We start from the raw sequence: 26,072 nt of genomic DNA on the forward strand, positions 1-26,072 counted from the left end.
TGGGGGGGTTGCACTACGGAGGGGGGAGGATGCGTCGCTCTGCACCCGGGGGGGGGGTGTGCAGCAGCAATCCGCCACGGGTGTCAGCTGCCCTCGCGATGCCACTGCCGACTCGTCAGCTTCGAATACCATTTGTGGCACCGGTATCCCACTCAAATCTTCCTCGGTGAAGACAGAAGCAAAAAATTCATTTAATCTCTACGCTACGGCTTTGTCTTCCTTGATCGCCCCTTTTACTCCTCGGTCATCTAGCGTTCCATTTTTTTACATTTCAGTCAGGTTTCTGGGATCAAATTACATGATTTTCCAATGCAAGTTTTCTCTCACTATGCTACATCTTTTAATCCATTGATCAGAGTAATTAGGCAATTCTGCACACAGTTTGAAATGTCATCACATGTGCATTCGTTCTCTGGATTCTCACACACACGCAGATATGATAAGTATCGTTCAAGCTGGCAACACCCTTCAATAGCGGCTCTTTAATATATGCAGAACGAAAAAGTGGCAAAGTTTGAAAAGCCCGCCCTGTGCAGGGATTGGTCAGAAAATCTTTCCCGGTCGAGACCTTAAAACTGCTGCCGGGAGTTAGGAGAGAGTGGACCTATCCAAAAGCTGCTGCTCTGTATTAGCTTTTATTTCAAAATTTGTCTTCACTGGTTGTCTCAGAAATCTCGGCATACCTAAATTTTTAACTCCGTGTGTTCTTAAATCATTGATTTCTTCCCCCCCCCCTATTTTGTTAGCTAAAAGCTCACTAGTCAGGTACTCAGGGCTATTACCATGGAGTGCTCTCCGCTATCCATCACCAGCCTCAAAGGGGAAATACCTAACTCAGAGGAACACTTAATAAATATTCCTTATTTTATTTATTTAAAGGTGAAGCTCGTGCTGAAATCTAGCTCTTTACAAGATAAAGTAGGTGGCTCTGAAAAGAGCCTTTTGGGTGTCTGGTTTCAGCCTCTGTGCACGACAGCTTTACTTGCTCTTGGCCGCCTTGTGACTCTCGGTTTTCTTTGGCAGAAGAACCGCCTGGATGTTGGGCAGCACGCCGCCCTGCGCGATAGTGACTCTCCCAAGCAGTTTGTTCAGCTCTTCGTCGTTGCGGATGGCCAGCTGCAAGTGCCTAGGGATGATGCGGGTCTTCTTGTTATCGCGCGCAGCATTACCAGCCAGTTCGAGGATCTCGGCGGTCAGATATTCCAGCACCGCCGCCAGATAGACTGGGGCGCCGGCGCCCACACGCTCAGCGTAGTTGCCTTTCCGCAGCAGTCTGTGCACGCGCCCCACGGGGAACTGCAGCCCCGCTCGGGACGAACGAGTCTTAGCCTTGGCCCGAGCTTTACCCCCTTGCTTGCCACGTCCAGACATTTTAATCAGTTTATAGAAGAAATAGTTGAAACTTTCACAGATCGAACCGCTTTTATACTCTCTACCACTGTTTCTTACACTCCTTGCCATTGGTTAAGAAACGACCGTCCTGAAACCCGCCTGTTTCAGCTATTATCATAATGGGCAGGCAAATGGGCCAATCAAAGGGCTGCCAGGCGGTCTGATGACGTTTCATTGGTCTACACCAAATAGCAAGGAGAGAAACTCAGCGCCAGCAATTTGCATGGGGAGCATATAAATGGCCATCCGAACTAGCTTTTTTTTTTTATACCAGCAGTGGTCACTCCTTGTTTTGTCGTCTTCAAATAACGAATTTGAGGTTGAGCTTGTGGTGGCCATGCCTGAACCAGCCAAATCTGCTCCCGCACCCAAAAAGGGATCGAAGAAAGCCGTGAGCAAGACCCAAAAAAAGGACGGCAAAAAGCGCAAGAGAAGCAGGAAAGAAAGCTACGCTATCTACGTGTATAAAGTGCTGAAGCAGGTTCATCCCGACACCGGCATTTCCTCCAAAGCCATGAACATCATGAATTCCTTCGTGAATGACATCTTTGAGCGCATCGCTGGAGAAGCCTCCCGCCTGGCTCACTATAACAAGCGCTCTACCATCACTTCCAGGGAAATTCAAACTGCAGTGCGTCTGCTGCTACCCGGTGAGCTGGCCAAGCACGCCGTGTCCGAGGGCACTAAGGCTGTCACCAAGTACACCAGCTCCAAGTAATGGGCTCAGCTTCCGCGCACACAACCCAAAGGCTCTTTTCAGAGCCACCCAACTTGCTCCACCTAAAGCGCTAAAATTTTGCTGCACCAGTAGGGCTGACCCAGCAATAGCACTAGTCCCTTTACCTTATCTCCGGAAGGGAGGTCAAGGTTTTCTTCTTGCAAAGATATCTTTCCTACTCCAACTTCTTGCTACATGAGTAGGGCTGGCCTAACAATAGCACTAGTCCTTTACCTTATTTCGGAAACGGAATCTTTCCCATACCCAACTCTCTCAATATTCTATTAAAGAGCAAAAATCTTTCCCACACACCACAAACACACTCAATAGAACTGGCTACACATGAAATCGTAACTACTGTGTTCTACAATTCAACAAACATATAGACAAAACGAAAAAAGCCGACATGAGAGCTCTGTTACTGAAAGTGTGGGTGGCTCTTAAAAGAGCCTTTGGGTTGGTTGGATAGATTTAAGGGTCAGGTCGTTTAGCCTCCGAAACCATACAGGGTACGGCCCTGGCGCTTCAGGGCATACACCACATCCATAGCTGTTACTGTCTTTCTCTTGGCGTGTTCAGTATAGGTGACGGCGTCTCGGATAACATTTTCCAAGAAAACCTTCAGCACACCGCGAGTCTCTTCGTAGATGAGGCCGGAAATACGCTTGACGCCACCTCGGCGAGCCAGGCGCCGGATAGCGGGCTTTGTGATCCCCTGGATATTATCGCGTAACACCTTCCTATGCCGCTTAGCACCCCCTTTCCCTAAACCCTTCCCACCTTTACCACGACCAGACATTTTTAACTTATAAAGTGAAAAGCTCTATAGAATGACAAAGGCCAACAGCCTTCCAACTGCCACTAATATAGAAGGTGGACGGACCTTATGGAGAACTGTGTGCTGAAAAAAGGCGGGACTGCTGAATCCTCCCCTTCCCCCACAATTCGTGCCTCCGACTCGGTGCTCATTCTTCAACTTCTTTAAGGTTTCATGTGACAGGAAGAGAAATGAGCTTAACTGATCCTATGTGCTCCCTACATTCTATGTGTACATACCGTACACATAAAATGTTGCTCTATTCGAAGCCTCATTAAGGATATTTACATGGAATATGAGGACGAGTAGGGACATATAAAGTACCATCTATCCTGCCCTTGCTCAGTCTCCGTTCATTCCATACTAAAACTTCTTTTGTTGTTCTCTACTTGTTTTTCCCATTGCTGCTTTATACTGATTTATTTTTCCAGTATTCTCAAATGTGGTATTACCAGACTATTATCTGCTTTCAGGAAAAATGTGGAACAAAAATTGGTAATACCAATCATATCAAATTTGCTACACAAAGGACACTCCAGAGAGCAGAGAGGCCACGATGTAAATGCCAAGACGAATAGGACTCTGCAACTGGGGGTGCAGCAATCCAAGAAAGCATCTCTCTAATGCATCGTCGGGATTTAGAGCACAACCAGAATTGTGTGCAGTAAACCACAGGCCCACCTACTTGCAAAACTGGATATCTGGGTTTTAAAAAGATTTGGACAACTTCCTGGAGGAAAAGTCCATAGTCTGCTATTGAGATAGACATGGGGAAGGCCCTGGAATAGGTCCCATGGAATGATGCTACTATTTGGGTTTCTGCCAGGTACTTGTGACCTGGATTGCCTACTGCTGGAAACAGGAAACTGGGCTAGATGGATGATTAGTCTGACCCAGTGTGGCTATTCTTATGTTTCTTATGACGTGCCTGTAAATTTGAGTGTGTCTCTTCTCTATTTGCTGGTCTGCTTTTGTTATCCATTGCCTTTTGATTACAGTACAAGCTGCTTCTTCTGACTTTCAGGACTTTTTGTGATTACTCCCCCAGTTATTTGGCTTCCTTAACTGTTCTCTATATTCCCTCTCCAGTACTGACCCTCTCAATGACCATCACCTTATTCTTCCATCCCCATCTTTGGTACGGCTTGCTACTTCACAGCAGAGTGTATTTTATTTCCTGGCAACGCTTTTATGGAACCAACTCCATAAGCCTCTACCTGAAGACAAATCTTTCATAACATTTAAGCCTTTCTTTAAAAATTTCCTTTCATCTGTATTCCAGCCACTGCCTCTGCCGCAATCCTCTTCACCTTCTGCCACCCAATGGGGCACAAAGGCAGGACATTTCGCCCCAAGCCGCACTAGAGAAGGGGGATCGAAATGCAGCAGAGGCCTTGTGCTGCTCCTATCCTCCATGAAGGGCAAAGAGAGATAGGAAGTAGCAATGCCCTGACTATATCACCTGATTATAAGCTCTTTGAGCAGGGACTGTCTTTCTTCTATGTTTGTGTAGCGCTGCGTATGCCTTGTAGCGCTATAGAAATGCTAAATAGTAGTAGTAGTAGTAGACCACACCACCTGAGATTATAAGGTAGTCCTGGGTCGGTGGGGCTATTCTTTGCATTCTTGTAGGGTGGTGGGGTTGTACTTATTTTTAACTAATGCAGGTTTAATCTTGCACAATAGCTTATTGTTAAATACAGTGCTCCAAATCAATGCTTTGATACAAAACTGTAGCAGGAATTTCAGGGCTCCATTCTCAAAGCCACACTAGTGATTCCAGGACAGAAATGTGACGAAGACCTTTTCATTCCTATGTTCTTCGTCGTATTTAACATGCCGGAATCACTATCATGGCTTTGTAAAAGGGGTCCTAAATTTGGCATTAAGTTATGAAATCAGCTGTGACTTGGATTGTGAAGCAAAGTCGGCCTAACAAAAAAATCCAGACCACCCAAAATACAGCAGCCAGATTGATATTCAGCAAAACACGCTTCGATGGTGCCAAACCTCTTTGAGAAAAACCGCACTGGCTCCCAATCAAAGAACGGATCATCTCCAATATTTGCACTCTGGTCCACAAAATCATATATGGTGTAGTTCCAGGATACATGATAGACCTCATAGATCTACCAACAAGAAAGAGTCAGTTATGCTAGATCATACCTAAACCTACACTACCCAAATTGCAAAGGCTTGAAATACAAAACAGCATCTGGCTTCTCCTACATAAGTGCACAACTATGGAATGGCCTCCCAAAAGCTTTGAAAACAATCCATGACCACCTTAACTTCCGGAAATCACTAAAGACCATCTTATTCCAAAAGGCATACCCTACTGACCCAACTTAAGTGCCTGAATGCAGCAACACAACGAAACCAAATCCAGTAACCAACACTATATAACTCTTCTTCTCTACGATTATCCTAACGTATCTGTAACACATGAACCTCTTTGATAATAACATCACTTTGTATCTGTTTTTCATTAAAGGCGACTAACGCCTCACGGTACTATGTAAGCCACATTGAACCTGCAAATAGGTGGGAAAATGTGGGGTACAAATGTAACAAATAAATAAAAATAAAAGCACTCTGGTTTTTAGTTTCAGTTTTCATTAGCTGTGGTTGTGATTCCATGCATGTGTCCCAATGAAAGGAGAATTTAATTTTTATGTCCAGGTGTAACCACCTCACTCCCCCCCCCCCCCCCCCCCCGACCTAAAATGAGAAAAATCCCTTCGGTAAGCATATTTAACAGCAGCATCCGAAGACATTTGAACATTTGTTGGTCCCTGGGATTCAGATACCAAACGTGAACCCAAACCACGTTTTCTGAGTCTTGTTCTACGAAGGCTGCCATTTCATAACATGAGAAAGAGATGCACCTCTAAGCAAAGCACCAATCACGCCAAAGGGCGGGCTTTTCATTCCTTCATTAACGGTTCTCGGAGCCTATCAGCAGCCATGGAATAACCTATAAAAGAGCAGAACGGCGCAGCTGATCTCTAGTCTTATATATACAGTCAGTGCCAGTGGTATCTTTTTGAAAGCAGAAGAGAGTTAAGAAGAGCTTTTGTCCAACATGGCCCGCACTAAGCAGACTGCCCGTAAGTCTACTGGAGGAAAAGCTCCTCGTAAGCAGTTGGCGACCAAGGCCGCTCGCAAAAGCGCCCCAGCCACAGGCGGTGTGAAGAAGCCTCATCGCTATCGACCGGGTACTGTAGCGCTGCGGGAAATCCGCCGCTACCAAAAGTCTACTGAGTTGCTTATTCGCAAGCTGCCCTTCCAACGCCTGGTGCGAGAGATCGCGCAAGATTTCAAGACCGACTTGCGCTTCCAGAGCTCGGCTGTCATGGCCCTGCAGGAGGCTAGCGAGGCTTACCTGGTGGGGCTCTTTGAGGATACTAACCTGTGCGCTATCCACGCCAAGAGAGTCACCATCATGCCCAAAGATATCCAGCTGGCCCGTCGTATTCGTGGTGAGAGGGCTTAGAAACCATTATGCTCCAGCTACACACAACCAAAAGGCTCTTTAAGAGCCACCACATCCCTACACAAAAAGAGCTGACGAGTCAGTCTGCTCTATGGTTACTACTTAGGGACAGTAGGCAGCATCTTGCAATCTTTCTTCCCGGCTCCCCTCCCCCCCCCCTAATAAACCAGTATTGAGCAATGTTCTCTACTGAATTGTGGTAATCCGGGCTCTTCCCCCCCCCCCCCCCCCCCACCACCAAACCGCTATTCAGGCTAATACACTTGGCCTGTTCTTGTCTGCTGAATTGTGGTAATGGTTTTTTGTTTTGTTTTTTTTTGCACAGAGTAAAGGCCAAAGAAGCGTACCTGCTTCTGCTGAATTAAACCAACTTGATGGCGGCTACGCATGCGCCTATCCTTTGGTGTACCGAAGCTCCGGCTTCTATAATACATGTGCAGAAGCAGGCTTTTCACGTCATTTAATAAGAACCAAACTCATCTTACTCTTTCTCTGATATGTGTGGTGGTGGCTCTGAAAAGAGCCTTTGGGTTTATAAGAGAATCAAGCAAGGCGCACAGCTTCACTTTTTCTTAGGCGTCCCCTTTGTGGCCTTTTTGGCTTTGGGTTTGGCAGCCTTTGCTGGGCTTTTCTTCACCTTCGCTTTCAAGGGTTTAGCTTTTTTAGCCGGGCTCTTAGCCACTTTCTTGGGTTTAACCGCTTTGGGCTTTTTGGGGCTCTTGGCTACTTTCTTGGTAGCGGCTGTTGACGGTTTCTTGGCTCTCTTCGGACTCTTTTTCACTCCCGCCGATGCCGCCTTTTTCGGCTTCTTCACGGCCGGTTTCTTGCTTTTGGGAGCGCTCTTCTTCTTGCTCTCCGGCTGCTTTTTGTTCAGTTTGAAGGAGCCTGAAGCTCCGCTGCCTTTGATCTGCAGGAGGCTGCCCTTGTTCACCAGGCTCTTGACCGCCAGCTTCAAGCGACTATTGTTCTTCTCCACGTCGTAGCCCGACGCCGCCAGAGCCTTCTTCAGGGCAGCCAGGGACATGCCGCTGCGCTCCTTTGAAGCTGACACGGCCTTCACGATCAGCTCCGAGACGCTGGGGCCCGATGACTTGCGCGCTCCCGCCGGCTTCTTCACCTTTTTCTTGGCCGCGCCTGGAGCCGCGGTTGGTGCAGCAGCCGCTGGAGCCGTTTCTGCCATTCTCCCTTTCTCAGTCGTTAATAATCCTAAAAACAACAACAAGAGTCTGACTAGGAGGACGGAGAAAAAACAAATTCAAAGCTCCGCGTTTTTCCTTCACTTGCTACTAGTAGTCAAGGACCGCCACCACCAGCTCTTGCTCTTATTTATAGTTTCAGCCGCCCTCTGATTGGCTGCCCACTCAATGCCTGTTTGCTACAGACGCCTAGGCTACGGCTCTTCTAGCCCTGTGTTTCTTCAGCACCCGAAATTATGTTTTAATTTACACAAACATTCTAATTCGGATCTCAAAAAAAGAGTTTACAGTGTGGAGAAACCGTTGTTTGTGATATAGATATGGGCTAATAAAGTTGAAAAGAGCACACTACTTTCTTCTTTCACTCTTCTTCAGCACCCAAAGCCATAAAACATACATTTTGATTTATGAAAATTAAAGCGATCTCTGGCTCTACATTTATATAAACTCTCTGGAACAATTTTTAAAAAGGTGTAAAATGACTCTGTTCCTCATCGGCTCTTCCCTGGGAAAATTCTCATTAAAAAAAACCCGATCTAACTGAAGAGAACTAGCACATACTATTCTGCACTATCCTGGTATTGAACCTATTAAAAGTTTGTTGTCTTAATAATCAAAACCCTAGTTTAGGTGCTCAAGTGTTGCCTGTGGTGTAATCATAGAAAATAATGTACAAAACATAAAACAAGGAAAGAAAACAATCTCCACAAGAAAAAAAATGTATCAAATCCTTTCAGACCATAAAAAGGAAAGAAGAGTAACAAATTGATAAGGAGAGTATCCTGCTTATATTCGAAATAGAAAAACGCCTATATTGTGACCCAAATCGGGAGATAGACTTTTATCTCACAAAAACGAAGAAGGCGGTATAATCGAAAACTGAATTTGGACGTTTTCAATTGCACTCCGTCGCGGATGCGGACAAAGTTGATGGGGGCCTGGTGAAGGCGGAACTGGGGCGTGGTTATCGGGCGATCAGAGATGGACGCCTTTCGCCGATAATGGAAAAAAAATATGCGTTTTTAGCGAGAATTTAGGGCACTTTTCCTGGACCCTGTTTTTCCACGAATATGGCACCAAAAAGTGCCCTAAATGACCAGATGACCACTGGAGGGAATCGGGGATGACCTCAACTGACTCCCCCAGTGGTCACAAACCCCCTCCCACCACAAAATATGCCGTTTCACAACTTTTTATTTTCACCCTCAAATGTCATACCCACCTCCCTAGCAGCAGTATGCAGGTCACTGGAGCAGTGATTAGGGGGTGCAGTGGACTTCAGGCAGGTGGACCCAGGCCCATCCCTCCCCCACCTGTTACACTTGTGCTGGTAAATGGGAGCCCTCCAAACCGCCCCCGAAACCCACTGTACCCCTTAGGGCTATAGTAATGGTGTAGACTTGTGGGCAGTGGGTTTTGAGGGGGATTTGGGGGGCTCAACACCCAAGGGAAGGGTGCTATGCACCTGGGAGCTGTTTTACCTTTTTTTTTTTTTTTTTGTAAAAGTGCCCCCTAGGGTGCCCGGTTGGTGTCCTGCCATATGAGGGGGACCAGTGCACTACGAATCCTGGCCCCTCCCACGAATAAATGTCTTGGAGTTATTCGTTTTTGAGTTGGGCGCTTTCGGTTTCCATTATCGCTGAAAAATAAAAACGCCCAGCTGAAAAAAAGATAAACGTCCATGTTTTTCGAAAATACGGTTCGGTCCGCCCCTTCATGGACCCGTTCTTGGAGATAAACGCCCATGGAGATAGACGTTTCCGTTCGATTATGCCCCTTTATATATGTAACTTTATCGCTAAAGTCTTTTGTTGTTATTTAGAATCACCTCCCCGTCCTACTACCATAATCGCTTGAGTCCTCATCAGATCTCTTGTTGTGATCTTCTTTAGGTCTATTAAGTTTCTTTTTACACCACAAGGCCTTAGTGAGAATTAACTCTCCTGTTGTGATCTAATTTAAGTCCAGTAGGGTTCTTTATTGCTCTGGCAGAAAATACATATATTTTGCAACCAGGTATAAATATCACACATTAACAAGGATATTCCAGCAAAAATGACACCCCCCTACCACCGCCACCAAGGATAGCATTTCTCATCTTAAGGCCAGGAAAGCCTTAACGGGGGATGCCAGGCATCTCCTATACCTGAAAATAATTAAACCACTGTAATTGACCAGACTTCTTTAACTTTAACAAGCATTTAATGGTATAAAACACAAAGCTGCAGCTTCTCTTCAAAGGTGGTTACAGTATCTTCTCCGAGCAATAAAACATTAATCAGGGATTAGCCAAAATACCTTGCCTGGCCGCAAGGGCAAATAAAGAAATCTGAACCCCCAGGTCTGCACTTGAGAGCATAGATATAACCAGTGCGTTTTTTCTAGTGAAAAAGGTGCTGGTACTCAAATGCCAGGCCACCTTTCAGGGGTGAGGTAATTACTGAGGGACCCACCCAGTGGTGAGCTGGTAAATTTTTAACAACAGGCTCTCTCCTCGGTCCACCTCAGCGCCCCCCCCCCCCCCACCTCTGCGCCCCCCCAAAATTGCAGAGCTGGCTATAGCGGGGGAGGGGGGCAATGCATTACTCTCTCCAGGAAAAAAATTTAAATGATCCCAGGTTCCAATCGAATTCATGTTTAATGTGTGATAAAATGCCATAAATAAGTAAATAAATAAATATAAACTTTTAATGTTGAGCACCTGATTCTCAAAGTGAACATATTCCAAACACTATAATGAAAATAAAATGATTTTTTTTCTACCTTTGTTATCTGGTGACTGTTTTTCTGATCATGCTGGCCCAGTATCCGATTCTGCTGCTATCTGTCCTCTTAACTCCGTTTCCAGGGCTTCCTTTCCATTTATTTCTTTCCTCCTTTCTACTTCATTTCTGGTCCTCAGCTTCTGCCTATTTTCTTCATCCATGTGCAGTTTTTCTCCTCTCTTCCTTTTCCCTCATCTCATCTCCTTCCTCACTCTTCTCTCCCCTCCATCCATGTCCAGCATTTCTTCTCTCTCTCCTCCTCTCCCCTGCCCTGCATGCACCCATGTCCAGCAGTGACCCTCCTCTGCCCTGCCCTGCATGCACCCAGATGTCTAGCAGTGACCCTCCTCTCCCCTGCATGCACCCATGTGCAGCAGTGACCCTGCTTTCCCCTGCCCTGCATGCACCTATGTCCAGCAGTGTACCCTCCTCTCCCCTGCCCTGCATGCACCTATGTCCAGCAACCCTCCTCTGCCCTGCATGCACCCATGTCCAGCCGAAGTCTCGCGTGGCCGCCTCTGGAAGTCTCGGTGGCCATTTTTTAAGTGCAAATCGGCAAGGGAGGACTCAGGACAGTCGGCGACTTGGCGCTGGAAGTGAAGAATTTAAAAAACAAGCGGGCGGTGAGGCGGATCCGGAGGGAGGGAGGAGGGAGGAGGGAGGGAGGAGAGCCAGAGCCAGCTCGCTATTTGCAACAACCGGCTCGCAAGCTGGAAGAAAATTTAACAACCGGCTCTTGCGAGCCGGCTCCAGCACACCACTGGACCCACCCCACAATAGCCAGGCCTTATGCACCAGTCACACAATCTATGACAAGGCAGAATTGGTGTGTAGAGCCTGAGATCTTTCATTAAAACTTGGGGACCATGGATCAATTTTAGAAGACAATGGAAAAGGTGCCGTTATTCAGAACCCCCAAGTACCCCCTCAAAAAAAGCCCTGGATCTAACACTGACCACCCTGTGAATGTTAAGGCCTACTTCAAAGGGCTTCCTTTGAAGGTGCTTCTAGCTTGGGTATCCTTTCCCCCCAAAGTTGCAACATTAGCCAGCCTTTGACTCTAGGGTGTGAAGGTGGGCAATCAGCATACCTCCGAGGAGCAGGAATGATCAAACTCTGAGGAGGCCGCCCTCTGTTCTGGTCCTACCGCGGGGCTTAAAGAAGAGTTCCTATTTTAAAAAATGCTTCCAATCAGAAGCATTTTTCTTCCCAATGCTCGTTCAGCTTCCCCTCATTCCCACCCCTGACACACCCTACTTTTCCTGCGGCCTGGGCAAGCAACGTCTTAAGCTGGATGCCTCCACAGCCGCCCAGGCTGTTGTCAGAGATAAGGAACTGCTCACAATTCCCCAATTCACCCCCATCGACTGCGGACCCCGGACCGGCCAATCGCCCTTATTCTATGCTCTTGTGTTTGTTTGGTTACATAAGGAAATATCCCAATTTTCCCCACAAACTTAAGTCTCAGAATTTTGAAAGTACAGCCTCATCACTGCTTTTACTATATTCTCTCGAAAGAAATGCCAAGAAGAACATCGATGGAATTAGACAGATTGGATTGTTCCTATTCGGCTTCAGTTACGCTGGGACAAATTCCTCTTTATTGATGAACATAAGTTTTCCAGTTGGTTCTTTATCATTAGAAAACATACGCGGATTCAAGATGGCCGCTTAGAGCGAACGTGTGAAAACAGTGCTCTCAGCGAGTTTGTCCTAGCCCATCGCAATGCCCAAGCGAAGGGGCAAATCGGCCGGCACGGTGTCTTCAGGCCGACAAGCAGTCCCGGTGACCGGACCTATGGACTTATTCGTTCAGAACCAGCAAGGAAATGGGTCTGTGAGTGGCACATTGGCATTGGTCGGAGCAGTTGGAGGCCCTGAACCGATGCCGGTGCTCGAGACAACTTTAAGCCCGGACCAGAGGACGCCACCCCCGCAGCCGCAGCGTGCGAGCACCCCCTTCATGGCGTCTACCACGGAAAAGTTGGTTAGACTCGAGACACCGGAACAGCTTGGGGTGAGCTCTGAGAGACCCACAATTGTGGAAGTTGGAGCCGCTGCGAAACAAACAACTATACTGACGGGGCAACTCTTGGCTATGGGAAGTGAGATAAGTACTCCTTTAAAATCAAGTTTATCTATGCAAATGTTTGCTTCATTAGAAGCACCATCTGAAGTAACCCTTGAATCATTGTGGGCCTTGATTGCTTCTTTTGGAAAGGCTTTATGCCCTCAAATAAACCAACTAGAGTCAAAAATTCAAACTTTGACCGAAGATACGATAAAATTAAAGAGTGATGTAAAGTTATTAGATGAGAAAATACAGAATTTTGATCAAAAAGAAAAACAAGTTCAAGATATTCAAGCAACAATGGTTAAAGATTTGATAAGCTTGCGCAGGAAAATTGAAGTGTTAGAAAACAATCAACGAAGTAATAACCTCAGGTTTATTAACTTTCCAAGGACTCAAACAATGTCTCCTAAAGAAATGTTACTAAAATATATGAAAGATATACTTCAAGTTCCTGACGATGCAGTTCCCCCGTTTCTACAAGTATATTATTTGCCGGTGCAAAAACCAGCTGAGCATGAATCCTTAGAATCCCCCTTGGATGTAACAGCACTACTAGAATCTTTGGATTCTGAAAAAGGTTTTCCTTCTACATTGATAGTTACGGTGGTGCTCGCACCTGATAAAGGATGGATAATGCGACTTTTCTTTAAAAATAGAAACAAAGATTTTTATGGGTTAAAAATAAGAATATTTCCAGACATGACAAAAGAGACCCAAAAAAGAAGACGTCAATTTCTTTTAAGTAGACCTGGAGTGCAACAGTTGGGTGCTTCTTTCTTTCTGCATTACCCATGTAAATGCATAGTTAGACTACAATCTACTAAGTATATATTTTTTGAACCTAAACATCTCACTGATTTTTTGTTATCCAAGAGAACTGAAAGAGAAACTTAAGCGCCCTGAAAGGTAATATTTCTTGCCGCTTCACATTTTTTCGCTTTGTTTTTCCTTTAATAATGATGTTAATTGACCTTTAACTCCAAATTTGTAAATCTTGAATCGCATTTGTGGACTTTAGTGGTTTAAATATAAATAGGGGTATGAATCTGTTTGATCTGTATTTATTCCCCAGCTAATGCTATTATATTTGCTTTAAATTGATCTGTATTTAACTACTTTCTGTACAAGCGTGTTTGCTTGGATTGTAATTTAAAAAAAAATTATAAATAAATAAATAAAAAAAAGAAAACATATATCCAACCACCCCTCTAGGAGATTGATGTACCATTTAGATCTTTGCTGTGGAATTAAAGAATTTGTCCTGATTTTGGAGGCTCTTGGTGCTTTTTTTGTTTTTTTGGACTGTGCCTTGTGCTTTGAAACCTCTCTGTGCTGTTTTGTCAGCAATATAAGAACATCTTTGAGGTTTCGGACAGAGCAAAACTAATAGTTTCTTTTGGTTCTGAATGAGTTTTAAATGCCTAGGGTACCTTTATATGGACTCCTCTAATGCAGTGTCTTTGCTGTAATGAATCAATTTACTAGACACAGCCTTTTTTTTTCTTAATAAACACACACAAAAAAAAGTGTATTAGAAGAAATGAGTCAGAGCCAGAACTCTCCACCACAAAAGAAAAAAAAGGAAAGAAACTGAAAATAGATAGAGCCTTAAATGTGAAAAACCACAAATGAATGGCTCACATTCTAGCAGCAAAGGGTGGAGTCCTCAGACCTCAATTCAAAGATAGGCAGCTAACTGCGGGCCAAATTTTGAAGAGTGAAAATACTTGAGCTTAACTGTATGGCTTTAGCACCATGTTTTATGACCTTGGGTGGGGAGGAGATGGGGGGATACATTTATCTCCCTACTGATCTATGGTCTGTCCTGTTTGTGCTGGCACTTTAAAGTCCCACCTAGGACTCATAGATAATTTGCAAATCCTATCCTCGTCACACAGAAAGGCAGTTCACGGGAGATGCAGGGCTTACTGGACTCACCGAGGATAGTCCTTACCTCAATGTATTTATAAATGACCTAGAGATGGGAATAACTAGTGAGGTAATTAAATTTGCCGATGACACAAAATTATTCAGGGTCGTCAAGTCGCAGGAGGAATGTGAACGATTACAGGAGGACCTTGTGAGACTGGGAGAATGGGCGTGCAAGTGGCAGATGAAGTTCAATGTTGACAAGTGCAAAGTGATGCATGTGGGTAAGAGGAACCCGAATTATAGCTACGTCTTGCAAGGTTCCGCGTTAGGAGTTACGGATCAAGAAAGGGATCTGGGTGTCGTCGTCGATGATACGCTGAAACCTTCTGCTCAGTGTGCTGCTGCGGCTAGGAAAGCAAATAGAATGTTGGGTGTTATTAGGAAGGGTATGGAGTCCAGGTGTGCGGATGTTATAATGCCGTTGTATCGCTCCATGGTGCGACCGCACCTGGAGTATTGTGTTCAGTACTGGTCTCCGTATCTCAAAAAAGATATAGTAGAATTGGAAAAGGTACAGCGAAGGGCGACGAAAATGATAGTGGGGATGGGACGACTTTCCTATGAAGAGAGGCTGAGAAGGCTAGGGCTTTTCAGCTTGGAGAAGAGACGGCTGAGGGGAGATATGATAGAAGTGTATAAAATAATGAGTGGAATGGATCGGGTGGATGTGAAGCGACTGTTCACGCTATCCAAAAATACTAGGACTAGAGGGCATGAGTTGAAGCTACAGTGTGGTAAATTTAAAACGAATCGGAGAAAATTTTTCTTCACCCAACGTGTAATTAGACTCTGGAATTCGTTGCCGGAGAACATGGTACGGGCGGTTAGCTTGACGGAGTTTAAAAAGGGGTTAGATAGATTCCTAAAGGACAAGTCCATAGACCGCTATTAAATGGACTTGGAAAAATTCCGCATTTTTAGGTATAACTTATCTGGAATGTTTTTACGTTTGGGGAGCGTGCCAGGTGCCCTTGACCTGGATTGGCCACTGTCGGTGACAGGATGCTGGGCTAGATGGACCTTTGGTCTTTCCCAGTATGGCACTACTTATGTACTTATGTACATAAAGAATATGGAGGACCAGCAGGTAAAAGCTTTTCAGTCTGGTCGCATCAAGGACAGTCATTTTTCTCAATAGCGACCAAGGGTACCTCTGTTGAAGAATTTGTGTCTCAGGTACACAACAGAATGCTCTTCTTCTTATCGATTTGTTTGCCCGAGTGCACTTCTAATGGCATAAGCTGAGCTGTAAGTGTGTATCACATAGCTTTTAAGATGGGGTAGTCACCAATGCAGGTCTTTGGAGCTTTGCCTTCTGGTGACCAAGAAATGGTATTGGATAGCCTCTTTTTAGTCAGGGATTTGGCAATTACATGATTCTGGGGGTCAAACCTCCAATTATGGTCTGCTGTCTCCATAAGAGAGAATTTGTCATTAAACAAGACAAAGATCCACAGCAGATTGGTACTGGACGACTTGACAGTTCATCAGCCTAGATGGTTCATTGAAAGCTCTTTGTCTGATGCACATCATTAGTCTACACATAAGTGGTCATTACTACTTTTTGTGGGAAGAAGAATTACGGGAAAAATAGCTCATTTATTTTCCTTTTCATGCACTTCCCAGTCTCAGCAAACCCGCAATGAGCTGTATAATTAAATGCTTTGTGATTGTCCATTTTGGAAAATTCAATGCCTTCAACCTAAATTTTCAGCATAACATGTGAGCACTCCATTCCTGACGAAGCCGTGTCTTTAGGTGAAACTGTGATCTCCGTAGAACGGACAGAATGGACAATGAAAAATGCTTGTTTCTAGTGAAAGCTAAGTGCTTTTTCTTCCTTTTCTTATGCTGAGTTGTTCAAAAGGCTTAAAAGTTTAGTCCGTGAGAACAATTTCATTTCTGCTTGTGAAGAATTTTCTTTGGTAATATTTTGAGGCTTAAAAATATCCACCGCCCTAACAAGGAAGAGGGAGTCCACAGCAGAGAGAAACCAATAAGTCACAAAAAAGCTCCATGGGACTCCAAGAACAGGAAATCATCAAATCTTTATTGAAGGACCCAACATAGACCATGTCTCGGCATAATGCCTACGTCAGGGGTCAGCATTAGTGCCCCATTTAGAGCACTTCTGGAATTTCACCTAAAGTGTATTACTAGGGCTGACCCCTGAAGCAGGCATTACGCCGAAACATGGCCCGTGTTGGATCATTCAACAGAGATTTGATGCTTGCCTGTTATAGAGGCCCATGGTGCTTTTTTCTGGGTTCAAAATATCCACCGGATATCTAGGTTATGGGCAGGTCGATTTGGTTTACGTAAGTATTGCCATACTGGGAAAGACCAAAGGTCCATCAAGCCCAGCATCCTGTTTCCAACAGTGGCCAATCCAGGTCACAAATACATGGCAAGGTCCCAAAAAAGTACAAAACATTTTTTACTGCTTATCTCACAAATAGTGGATTTTCCCCAAGTCCATTTAATAATGGTCTATGGACTTTTCCTTTAGGAAGACGTCCAAACCTTTTTAAACTCCACTAAGCTAACTGCCTTTACTCCATTCTCTGGCAACGAATTTCAGAGTTTAATTCCATGTTGAGTGAAGATTATTTTCTCCGATTCGTTTTAAATTTACTACATTGTAGCTTCATTGTAGCTTCATCGCATGCCCCCTAGTCCTAGTATTTTTGGAAAGCGTAAACAGATGCTTTGCATCTACCAGTTCAACTCCACTCATTATTTTATAGATCTCTATCATATTTCCCCTCAGCCGCCTTTTCTCCAAGCTGAAGAGCCCTAGTCGCTTTAGCCTTTCCTCATAGGGAAGTCGTCCCATCCCCTCTATAATTTTCGTCGCCCTTCTCTGCACCTTTTCTACTTCCACTATATCTTTTTTGAGATGCAGCGACCAGAATTGAACACAATATTAGAGGTGCGGTCGCACCATGGAGCGATACGAAGGCATTATAACATCCTCATTTTTGTTTTCCATTCCTTTCCTAAAAGTACCCAGCATTCTATTTGCTTTCTTAGCCGCAGCAGCACACTGAGCAGAAGGTTTCAACGTATCATCAATGACGACACCTAGATCCCTTTCTTGGTCCGTGACTCCTAACGTGGAACCTTTCATGACGTAGGAATAATTCGGGTTCCTCTTTCCCACATGCATCACTTTGCACTTGCTCACATTAAACGTCATCTGCCATTTAGACACCCAGTCTTGTAAGGTCCTCTTGTAATTTTTCACAATTCTTCCGCGATTTAACAACTTTGAATAACTTTGTGTCATCAGCAAATGTAATTACCTCACTAGTTACTCCCATCTCTAGGTCATTTATAAATATGTTTAAAAAACAGCGGTCCCAACACAGACTCCTGGGGAACCCCACTAGCTACCCTTCTCCACTTCTATCTATTAACCAGTTTTTAATCCACAATAGAACACTACCTCCTATCCCATGACTCACCAATGTCTTCTGGAGTCTTTCATGAGGTACTTTGTCAAACGCCTTCTGAAAATCCAGATACACAATATCAACCGGCTCACCTTTATCCATATGTTTGTTCATCCCTTCAAAGAAATGTAGTAGATTGGTGAGGCAAGATTTCCCTTCACTAAATCCATGTTGACTTTGTCTCATTAATGCATGCTTTTGAATACCCTCTGCAATTTTGTTCTTAATAATATTCTCTACCATTTTGCCCAGCACCCAGGTCAGACTCACTGGTCTATAATTTCCCAGATCTCCTCTGGAACCTTTTTTAAAAATTGGAATTACATTAGCCACCCTCCAATCTTCGGGTACCACACTCGATTTTAAGAATAAATTACATATTACTAACAATAGCTCCTGCAAGCTCATTTTTCAGTTCTATCAGTACTCTGGGATGAATACTATCCGGTCCAGGAGATTTGCTACTCTTCAGTTTGTTGAACTGTCCCGTTACATCCTCCAGGTTTACAGAGAATTCATTACGTTTCTCCCACTCGTCAGCTTCCAATACCATTTGTAGCACCCATATCCCACCCAAATCTTCCTTGGTGAAGACCGAAGCAAAAAATACATTTAATCTCTATGCTACCGCTTTGTCTTCCTTGATCGCCCCTTATACTCCTCGGTCATCTAGCGGTCCATTTTTTTACATTTCAGTCAGGTTTCTTGGATCAAATGACATGATTTTCCAATGCATGTTTTCTCTCACTGTGCCACATCTTTTAATCCCTTGATCAGAGTAATTAGGCAATTCTGCACACAGTTTGAAATGTCATCACATGTGCATTCCTTCTCTGGATTCTCTCTCTCACACACACACACACACACACACACACACACACATATATATATATATATGTGTGTGTGTGTGAGAATCCAGAGAAGGAATGCACATGTGATGACATTTCAAACTGTGTTGCCAGCTTGAGCGATACTTATCATATATATATATATATATATATATATATATATATATATATATATATATATATATATGATAAGTATCGCTCAAGCTGGCAACACCCTCGAATAGCATGATAAGTATCGTTCAAGCTGGCAACAGGAGCTTTTATTTCAAATTTTCTCTCTTCACTGGTGGTCTCAGAACTCCCGGCATACCTAAATTTTTAACTCGATGTGTATTCAAATCATTGATTTCTTTTTTTCTCGCCTATTTTGTTAGCTGTCCTTGTGGCGCCAAGGTATTATCTCATTAAAACGGAAAGCTCACTACTAGTCAGGTACTCAGGGCTATTACCATGGAGAGCTCTCGCTATCCATCACCAGCCTCTAAGGGGAAATACCTAACTCAGAGGAACACTTAATAAAGATTCCTTATTTTATTTATTTAAAGGTGATGCTCGTGCTGAAATCTAGCTCTTTACAAGATAAAGTAGGTGGCTCTGAAAAGAGCCTTTTGAGTTCCTGGTTTCGTTCTCTCTGGGGGACAGCTTTACTTGCTCTTGGCCGCCTTGTGACTCTCGGTTTTTTTTGGCAGAAGAACCGCCTGGATGTTGGGCAGCACGCCGCCCTGCGCGATAGTGACTCTCCCCAGCAGTTTGTTCAGCTCTTCGTCGTTGCGGATGGCCAGCTGCAAGTGCCTGGGGATGATGCGGGTCTTCTTATTATCGCGCGCAGCGTTACCAGCCAGTTCAAGGATCTCAGCGGTCAGATATTCCAGCACCGCCGCCAGATAGACTGGGGCGCCGGCGCCCACACGCTCAGCGTAATTACCTTTCCGCAGCAGTCTGTGCACCCGCCCTACGGGGAACTGCAGCCCCGCTCGGGACGAGCGAGTCTTAGCCTTAGCCCGAGCTTTACCCCCTTGCTTGCCACGTCCAGACATTTCGATCAATTTCTACAAGAAATAGTTGCTGAAGCCTCTTCCTTCCACCACAGATCGAACCGCTTTTATACTCTCTACCACTGTTTCTTACACTCCTTGCCATTGGTTAAGAAACGACCGTCCTGAAACCCGCCTGTTTCAGCTATTATCATAATGGGCAGGCAAATGGGCCAATCAAAGGGCTGCCAGGCGGTCTGATGACGTTTCATTGGTCTACACCAAATAGCAAGGAGAGAAACTCAGCGCCAGCAATTTGCATGGGGAGCCTATAAATGGCCATCCGAGCAAGCTTTTTCAGTACTAGTAACACTCTTCATTTTGTGGACTCTAGATACCGAATTTGACGTCGAGCTTGTGACCATGCCTGAACCAGCCAAATCTGCTCCCGCGCCCAAAAAGGGATCGAAAAAAGCCGTGAGTAAGACCCAGAAAAAGGACGGCAAAAAGCGCAAGAGAAGCAGGAAAGAAAGCTACGCCATCTACGTGTATAAAGTGCTGAAGCAGGTTCATCCCGACACCGGCATTTCCTCCAAAGCCATGAACATCATGAATTCCTTTGTGAATGACATCTTTGAGCGCATCGCTGGAGAAGCCTCCCGCCTGGCTCACTATAACAAGCGCTCTACCATCACTTCCAGGGAAATTCAAACTGCAGTGCGTCTGCTGCTACCCGGTGAGCTGGCCAAGCACGCCGTGTCCGAGGGCACCAAGGCTGTCACCAAGTACACCAGCTCCAAGTAATGGCGGGCTCAGCCTACAGCTTCCGCGCACACAACCCCAAAGGCTCTTTTCAGAGCCACCCAACTTGCTCCACCTAAAGCGCTAAAATTTTGCTGCACGAGTAGGGCTGACCCAGCAATAGTACTACTAGGGAAGGGAGGTCAAGGTTTTCTCCTTGCAAAGATATTTTTCCTACACTCCTCTCAATATAACAGCTTTTATTAGGGAGCAAACTTTCCAACTTCTTGCTACATGAGTAAGAGCAAAAATCTTTCCCACACACCACAAACACTCAATAGAACTGGCTACACGTGAAATCGTAACTACTGTGTTCTACAATTCTTCAACAAACATACAGACAAAACGAAAAAAGCTGACATTACAGCTCTGTTACTGAAAGTGTGGGTGGCTCTTAAAAGAGCCTTTGGGTTGGTTGGATAGATTTAAGGGTCAGGTCCTTTAGCCTCCGAAACCATACAGGGTACGGCCCTGGCGCTTCAGGGCATACACCACATCCATAGCTGTTACTGTCTTTCTCTTGGCGTGCTCAGTATAGGTGACGGCGTCTCGGATAACATTTTCCAAGAAAACCTTCAGCACCCCACGAGTCTCTTCGTAGATGAGGCCGGAAATACGCTTGACTCCACCTCGGCGAGCCAGGCGCCGAATAGCGGGCTTTGTGATCCCCTGGATGTTATCGCGTAACACCTTCCTATGCCGCTTAGCGCCCCCTTTCCCTAAACCCTTCCCACCTTTACCACGACCAGACATTTTTAACTTATAAAGTGAAAAGCCCTACAAAATGACAAAGGATTGCCTTCCAACTGCCACTAATATAGAAGGTGGACGGACCTTATGGAGAACTGTATTCTGAAAAAAAGGCGGGACTGCTGAATCCTTCCCCCACAATTCGTGCCTCAGACTCGGTGTTCATTTTTCAACTTCTTTAAGGTTTCATGTGACCAGGCAGAGAAATGAGCTTAACTGATCCTATGCGCTCCCTACATTCTATGTGTACATACCGTACACATAAAATGTTGCTCTATTCGAAGCCTCATGAAGGATATTTACATGGAATATGAGGACGAGTAGGGACATATAAAGTACCATCTAACCTGCCCTTTGCTCAGTCTCCGTTCATTCCATACTAAAACTTTCTTTGTTGTTCTCTACTTGTTTTTCCCATTGCTGCTTTAAACTGATTTATTTTTCCAGTATTCTCAAATGTGGTATTAGCAGACTATTATCTTCTTTCAGGAAAAATGTGGAACAAAAATTGGTAATACCAATCATATCAAATTTGCTTCACAAAGGACACTCCAGAGAGCAGGGAGGCCACGATTTAAATGCCAAGACGAATAGGACTCCGCAACTGGGGATGCAGCAATCCAAGAAAACATCTCTCTAATGCATCGTCCGGATTTAGAGCACAACCAGAATTGTGTGAAGTAAACCACAGGCCTTAATGCTCACCTACTGTAAGTCCCTTTGGTCTATTTTACAATCCCTGGTAGTCTAAGGGTGTTGTTGGGGCAGGGGTCATCCCCATTTACTCCTGCCCTTTCTGACTCTGCACTCAAAATGTTTAATCGCTCTTGCCCTGACTATACCACCTGAGATTGTAAGGTAGTCCTGGGTGGGTGGGGCTATTCTTTGTATTCTTGTGGGGTGGTGGGGTTGTACTTATTTTTAACTAATGCAGGTTTAATCTTGCACAACAGCTTATTGTTAAATACAGTACTCCAAATCAATGCTTTGATACAAAATTGTAGCAGGAATTTCAGGGCTCCATTCTCAAAACCAGACTAGTGATTCCACGGCAGAAACGTGACGAAGCCCTGTTCATTCCTATGGTCTTCGTCATATTTAACATGCCGGAATCACTATCATGGCTTTGTAAAAGGGGTCCTAAATTTGGCATTAAGTTATGAAATCAGCTGTGACTTGGATTGTGAAGCAAAGTCGGCCTAACAAAAAAATCCAGACCGCCCAAAATACAGCAGACAGATTTATATTCAGCAAAACACGCTTCGACGGTGCCAAACTTCTTTGAGAAAAACCGCACTGGCTCCCAATCAAAGAACGGATCATCTTCAATATTTGCACTCTTGTCCACAAAATCATATATGGTGTAGTTCCAGGATACATGATAGACCTCATAGATCTACCAACAAGAAAAAGTCAGTTATGCTAGATCATACCTAAACCTACACTACCCAAATTGCAAAGGCTTGAAATACAAAACAGCATCTGGCTTCTCCTACATAAGTGCACAACTATGGAATGGCCTCCCAAAAGCTGTGAAAACAATCCATGACCACCTTAACTTCCGAAAATTACTAAAGACTATCTTATTCCAAAAGGCATACCCTACTGACCCAACGTAAGCGCCTGAATCCAGCAACACAATGAAACCAAATCCCGTAACGAACACTATATAACTCTTCTTCTCTACGATTCTCCTAACGTATCTGTAACACATGAACCTCTTTGATAATAACATCACTTTGTATCTGTTTTTCATTACTACTACTACTACTTAACATTTCTAAAGCGCTACTAGGGTTACGCAGCGCTGTACAATTAACATAGAGGGATGGTCCCTGCTCAAGGAGCTTACAATCTAAGAGACAAGTGAATGTACAGTCCGATAGGGGCGGTCAAATTGGGGCAGTCTGGATTTAGTGAATGGTAAGAGTTAGGTGCCGAATGCAGCATTGAAGAGGTGGGTTTTAAGCAAAGACTTGAAGATGGGCAGGGAGGGGGCTTGGCGTAAGGGCTCTGGAAGGTTGTTCCAAGCATAGGGTGAGGCGAGGCAGAATGAGCGGAGCCTGGAGTTGGCGGTGTTAGAGAAGGGTACAGAGAGGAGGGATTTGTCATGTGAACGAAGGTTACGGGCGGGAACATAGAGGGAGATGAGGGAGGAGAGGTAGTGAGGGGCAGTAGACTGAATGCATTTATAGGTAAGAAGGAGAAGCTTGAATTGAATGCGGTATCTGATTGGAAGCCAGTGAAGTGACTTGAGGAGAGGGGTGATATGAGTAAATCGGTTTTGGCGGAATATGAGACGTGCTGCAGAGTTCTGAACAGATTGAAGGGGGGATAGATGGCTAAGTGGGAGGCCAGTGAGGAGTAAGTTGCAGTAGTCAAGGCGAGAGGTAATGAGAGCATGGACGAGAGTTCGGGTGGTGTGTTCAGAGAGGAAAGGGCGAATTTTGCTGATGTTAAAGAGGAAGAAGCGGCAGGTCTTGGCAGTCTGCTGGATATGCGCAGAGGAGAGGGAGGAGTCAAAGATGACTCCGAGATTGCGGGCAGATGAGATGGGGACCAACGCCTCAAGGTACTATGTAAGCCACATTGAGCCTGCAAATAGGTGGGAAAATGTGGGGTACAAATGTAACAAATAAATAAAAATAAAAGCACTCTGGTTTTTAGTTTGAATTTTCATTAGCTCTGGTTGTGATTCCATGTGTCCCTAAGAAAGGAGAGTTTAATTTTACTTCCATTTCATTTCAATATATTCCATCTTTATAATACCAGGCTTCCCAAGGTACATTACAACAACAGTTAAGATGAACCCATCAGTAAACAGGGTATCCTCAATGACATTTCGCCATCTGTATTGTATAGAACAGTAGAAAAATGAGCACAAAACACAGAGTTTATAACTGCTGTTTCTACCAGCTACAATAATATCTTAAGCTGTGGTGATATAAATATCATGAAATAAAAAAATTAAATATCTACATATAGGAAGCCCCTTATTTCTAGTAATCTTTTGCTATTGTTTCGGGGAAGCGAAAATGGTGGTAATCTCCACCTACTGGCTCATACCTACCGTCTCATCTAACATCCTTGACTTGCTATCCAGCAAAGTCCCTTTCTGTGAATTTTGCTTGTAGAGTCTTCCCTATCTGTTTTAAAGCTGAGCTGATCCCCCCAAAAAACGGGTATCAGGGGAAGACAAGGCAGGCTTGGCTTCTACTGGTCCAAAAGCTAGTTTTTGCCAAAAGCTGAATGGAGCCAGTGCAAATAAAGTAGGGTGCATGCCAAGTATACTTTCTAAAAACACGGTTTCTATGCACAATTTTAACAACCAATTCCCTCTTCTAACACTGTTGTAGAGAATAAGATCGTTGTCAAGACTTCATTTTTTCCTTTTGATGTCCAGGTGCAACCACCTCCCGCCCCCCGACCTAAAATGAGAAAAATCCCTTCGGTAAGCATATTTAACAGCAGCATCCCAAGACATTTGAACATTTCTTGGTCCCTGGGATTCAGGTTTGCGGCTGGCAGTTTCTTTCCGATCACTGCAGAAGGCGGGAATTTCAAACCTCGAGTTCGGTCTACTCATTCGTTTACAAGATTTCAAAATGGTTAACAATCTAGGAGGGTGGAGAATATGAAACAAAAACGACCCCCCCCCCCCCCCCCCAAAAAAAAAAAAAAAAAACAACACTAAGTAAGACACCCTTTTATCAGGTTCACTAAAAACAAAATGGATTGAATGGTGAACCCAAACCACGGTTTCTGAGTCTTGTTCTACGAAGAGGCTGCCATTTCCTAACAAGAGAAAGAGATGCACCTCTAAGCAAAGCACCAATCACGCCAAAGGGCGGGCTTTTCATACCTTCATAAACGGTTCTCGGAGCCTATCAGCAGTCATGGAGCAACCTATAAAAGAGCAGGACGGCGCAGCGCGATCTCTAGTCTTATATATACAGTCAGTGGTATCTTTTTGAAAGCAGAAGAGAGTTAAGAAGAGCTTTTGTCCAACATGGCCCGCACTAAGCAGACTGCCCGTAAGTCGACTGGAGGAAAAGCTCCTCGTAAGCAGTTGGCGACCAAGGCCGCTCGCAAAAGCGCCCCAGCCACAGGCGGTGTGAAGAAGCCTCATCGCTATCGACCGGGTACTGTAGCGCTGCGGGAAATCCGCCGCTACCAAAAGTCTACTGAGTTGCTTATTCGCAAACTGCCCTTCCAACGCCTGGTGCGAGAGATCGCGCAAGATTTCAAGACCGACTTGCGCTTCCAGAGCTCGGCTGTCATGGCCCTGCAGGAGGCTAGCGAGGCTTACCTGGTGGGGCTTTTCGAGGATACCAATCTGTGCGCTATCCACGCCAAGAGAGTCACCATCATGCCCAAAGATATCCAGCTGGCCCGTCGTATTCGTGGTGAGAGGGCTTAGAAAGCATTATGCTCCAGCTACACACAACCAAAAGGCTCTTTTAAGAGCCACCACATCCCTACACAAAAAGAGCTGACAAGTCAGTCTGCTCTATGGTTACTACTTAGGGATTGTAGGCAGCATCTTGCAGTCTTTCTTCCCGGCTCTCCCCCCCCCCCCCAATAAACTAGTATTGAACAATGTTCTCTACTGAATTGTGGTAATGCGGTCTCTTCCCCCTCCCCCAAACCGCTATTCAGGCTGATGCAGTATTGAAACACTGTTCTTGTCTGCTGAATTGTAATGTGGTTTTTTTTTTTTTTTTGGCGCCGAGTAAAAGGCCAAAGAAGAGTGCCTGCTTCTGCTGCATTAAACCAACTTGCTGGCAGCTACGCCTGCGCCCTTTGATGTACCAAAGCTCCAGCTTATATAATATACAACTGTGCAGATGCAGG

At 44.8% G+C, this 26,072-nt stretch overlaps 8 protein-coding genes across 8 annotated transcripts; 3 read left to right on the plus strand and 5 right to left on the minus strand.

Annotated features, from left to right (window-relative positions):
* Positions 1-956: 956 nt before the first annotated feature.
* LOC115480645 (histone H2A type 1-E-like) lies at positions 957-1,371 on the minus strand. Its single transcript, XM_030219471.1, has one exon. It carries the CDS (start codon positions 1,369-1,371, stop codon positions 979-981), a length of 393 nt encoding a protein of 130 aa, XP_030075331.1. The 3' UTR covers positions 957-978.
* Positions 1,372-1,729: 358 nt separating this feature from the next.
* On the plus strand, positions 1,730-2,110 carry LOC115480647 (histone H2B type 2-E). Its single transcript, XM_030219473.1, has one exon. It carries the CDS (start codon positions 1,730-1,732, stop codon positions 2,108-2,110), a length of 381 nt encoding a protein of 126 aa, XP_030075333.1.
* A 474-nt stretch (positions 2,111-2,584) lies between these two features.
* On the minus strand, positions 2,585-2,909 carry LOC115480650 (histone H4). The gene has a single exon (XM_030219477.1). It carries the CDS (start codon positions 2,907-2,909, stop codon positions 2,598-2,600), a length of 312 nt encoding a protein of 103 aa, XP_030075337.1. The 3' UTR covers positions 2,585-2,597.
* A 3,103-nt stretch (positions 2,910-6,012) lies between these two features.
* On the plus strand, positions 6,013-25,686 carry LOC115480962. The gene is made up of 4 exons (XM_030219946.1): positions 6,013-6,417; positions 19,383-19,551; positions 20,062-20,403; positions 25,211-25,686. The coding sequence occupies exons 1-4, from the start codon at positions 6,013-6,015 to the stop codon at positions 25,636-25,638; spliced, it is 1,344 nt and encodes a 447-aa protein (XP_030075806.1). The 3' UTR covers positions 25,639-25,686.
* On the minus strand, positions 6,986-7,603 carry LOC115480644 (histone H1-like). The gene has a single exon (XM_030219470.1). The coding sequence runs from the start codon at positions 7,601-7,603 to the stop codon at positions 6,986-6,988; it is 618 nt and encodes a 205-aa protein (XP_030075330.1).
* On the minus strand, positions 19,338-19,730 carry LOC115480646 (histone H2A type 1-E-like). Its single transcript, XM_030219472.1, has one exon. The coding sequence runs from the start codon at positions 19,728-19,730 to the stop codon at positions 19,338-19,340; it is 393 nt and encodes a 130-aa protein (XP_030075332.1).
* On the plus strand, positions 20,063-20,471 carry LOC115480648 (histone H2B type 2-E). The gene has a single exon (XM_030219475.1). The coding sequence runs from the start codon at positions 20,091-20,093 to the stop codon at positions 20,469-20,471; it is 381 nt and encodes a 126-aa protein (XP_030075335.1). The 5' UTR covers positions 20,063-20,090.
* Positions 20,893-21,221, minus strand: LOC115480649 (histone H4). Its single transcript, XM_030219476.1, has one exon. The coding sequence runs from the start codon at positions 21,219-21,221 to the stop codon at positions 20,910-20,912; it is 312 nt and encodes a 103-aa protein (XP_030075336.1). The 3' UTR covers positions 20,893-20,909.
* Positions 25,687-26,072: the final 386 nt, after the last annotated feature.

The sequence above is a fragment of the Microcaecilia unicolor genome, chromosome 11 (assembly GCF_901765095.1).
Source record: "Microcaecilia unicolor chromosome 11, aMicUni1.1, whole genome shotgun sequence".
NCBI classification, from domain to species: Eukaryota; Metazoa; Chordata; class Amphibia; order Gymnophiona; family Siphonopidae; genus Microcaecilia; species Microcaecilia unicolor.

What these genes read in the sequence shown, in the direction of transcription:
- LOC115480646 (XM_030219472.1), bottom strand. Translation starts at nt 19,730, where the DNA reads ATGTCTGGACGTGGCAAGCAAGGGGGTAAAGCTCGGGCTAAGGCTAAG.
- LOC115480650 (XM_030219477.1), bottom strand. Translation starts at nt 2,909, where the DNA reads ATGTCTGGTCGTGGTAAAGGTGGGAAGGGTTTAGGGAAAGGGGGTGCT.
- LOC115480648 (XM_030219475.1), top strand. Translation starts at nt 20,091, where the DNA reads ATGCCTGAACCAGCCAAATCTGCTCCCGCGCCCAAAAAGGGATCGAAA.
- LOC115480649 (XM_030219476.1), bottom strand. Translation starts at nt 21,221, where the DNA reads ATGTCTGGTCGTGGTAAAGGTGGGAAGGGTTTAGGGAAAGGGGGCGCT.
- LOC115480647 (XM_030219473.1), top strand. Translation starts at nt 1,730, where the DNA reads ATGCCTGAACCAGCCAAATCTGCTCCCGCACCCAAAAAGGGATCGAAG.
- LOC115480644 (XM_030219470.1), bottom strand. Translation starts at nt 7,603, where the DNA reads ATGGCAGAAACGGCTCCAGCGGCTGCTGCACCAACCGCGGCTCCAGGC.
- LOC115480962 (XM_030219946.1), top strand. Translation starts at nt 6,013, where the DNA reads ATGGCCCGCACTAAGCAGACTGCCCGTAAGTCTACTGGAGGAAAAGCT. An exon ending in CCAGTTCAAGGATCTCAGCG is followed by an intron (nt 19,552 to 20,061) that starts GTCAGATATTCC and finishes TGTGGACTCTAG; the next exon opens with ATACCGAATTTGACGTCGAG. An exon ending in AGTGCGTCTGCTGCTACCCG is followed by an intron (nt 20,404 to 25,210) that starts GTGAGCTGGCCA and finishes AAGAGAGTTAAG; the next exon opens with AAGAGCTTTTGTCCAACATG.
- LOC115480645 (XM_030219471.1), bottom strand. Translation starts at nt 1,371, where the DNA reads ATGTCTGGACGTGGCAAGCAAGGGGGTAAAGCTCGGGCCAAGGCTAAG.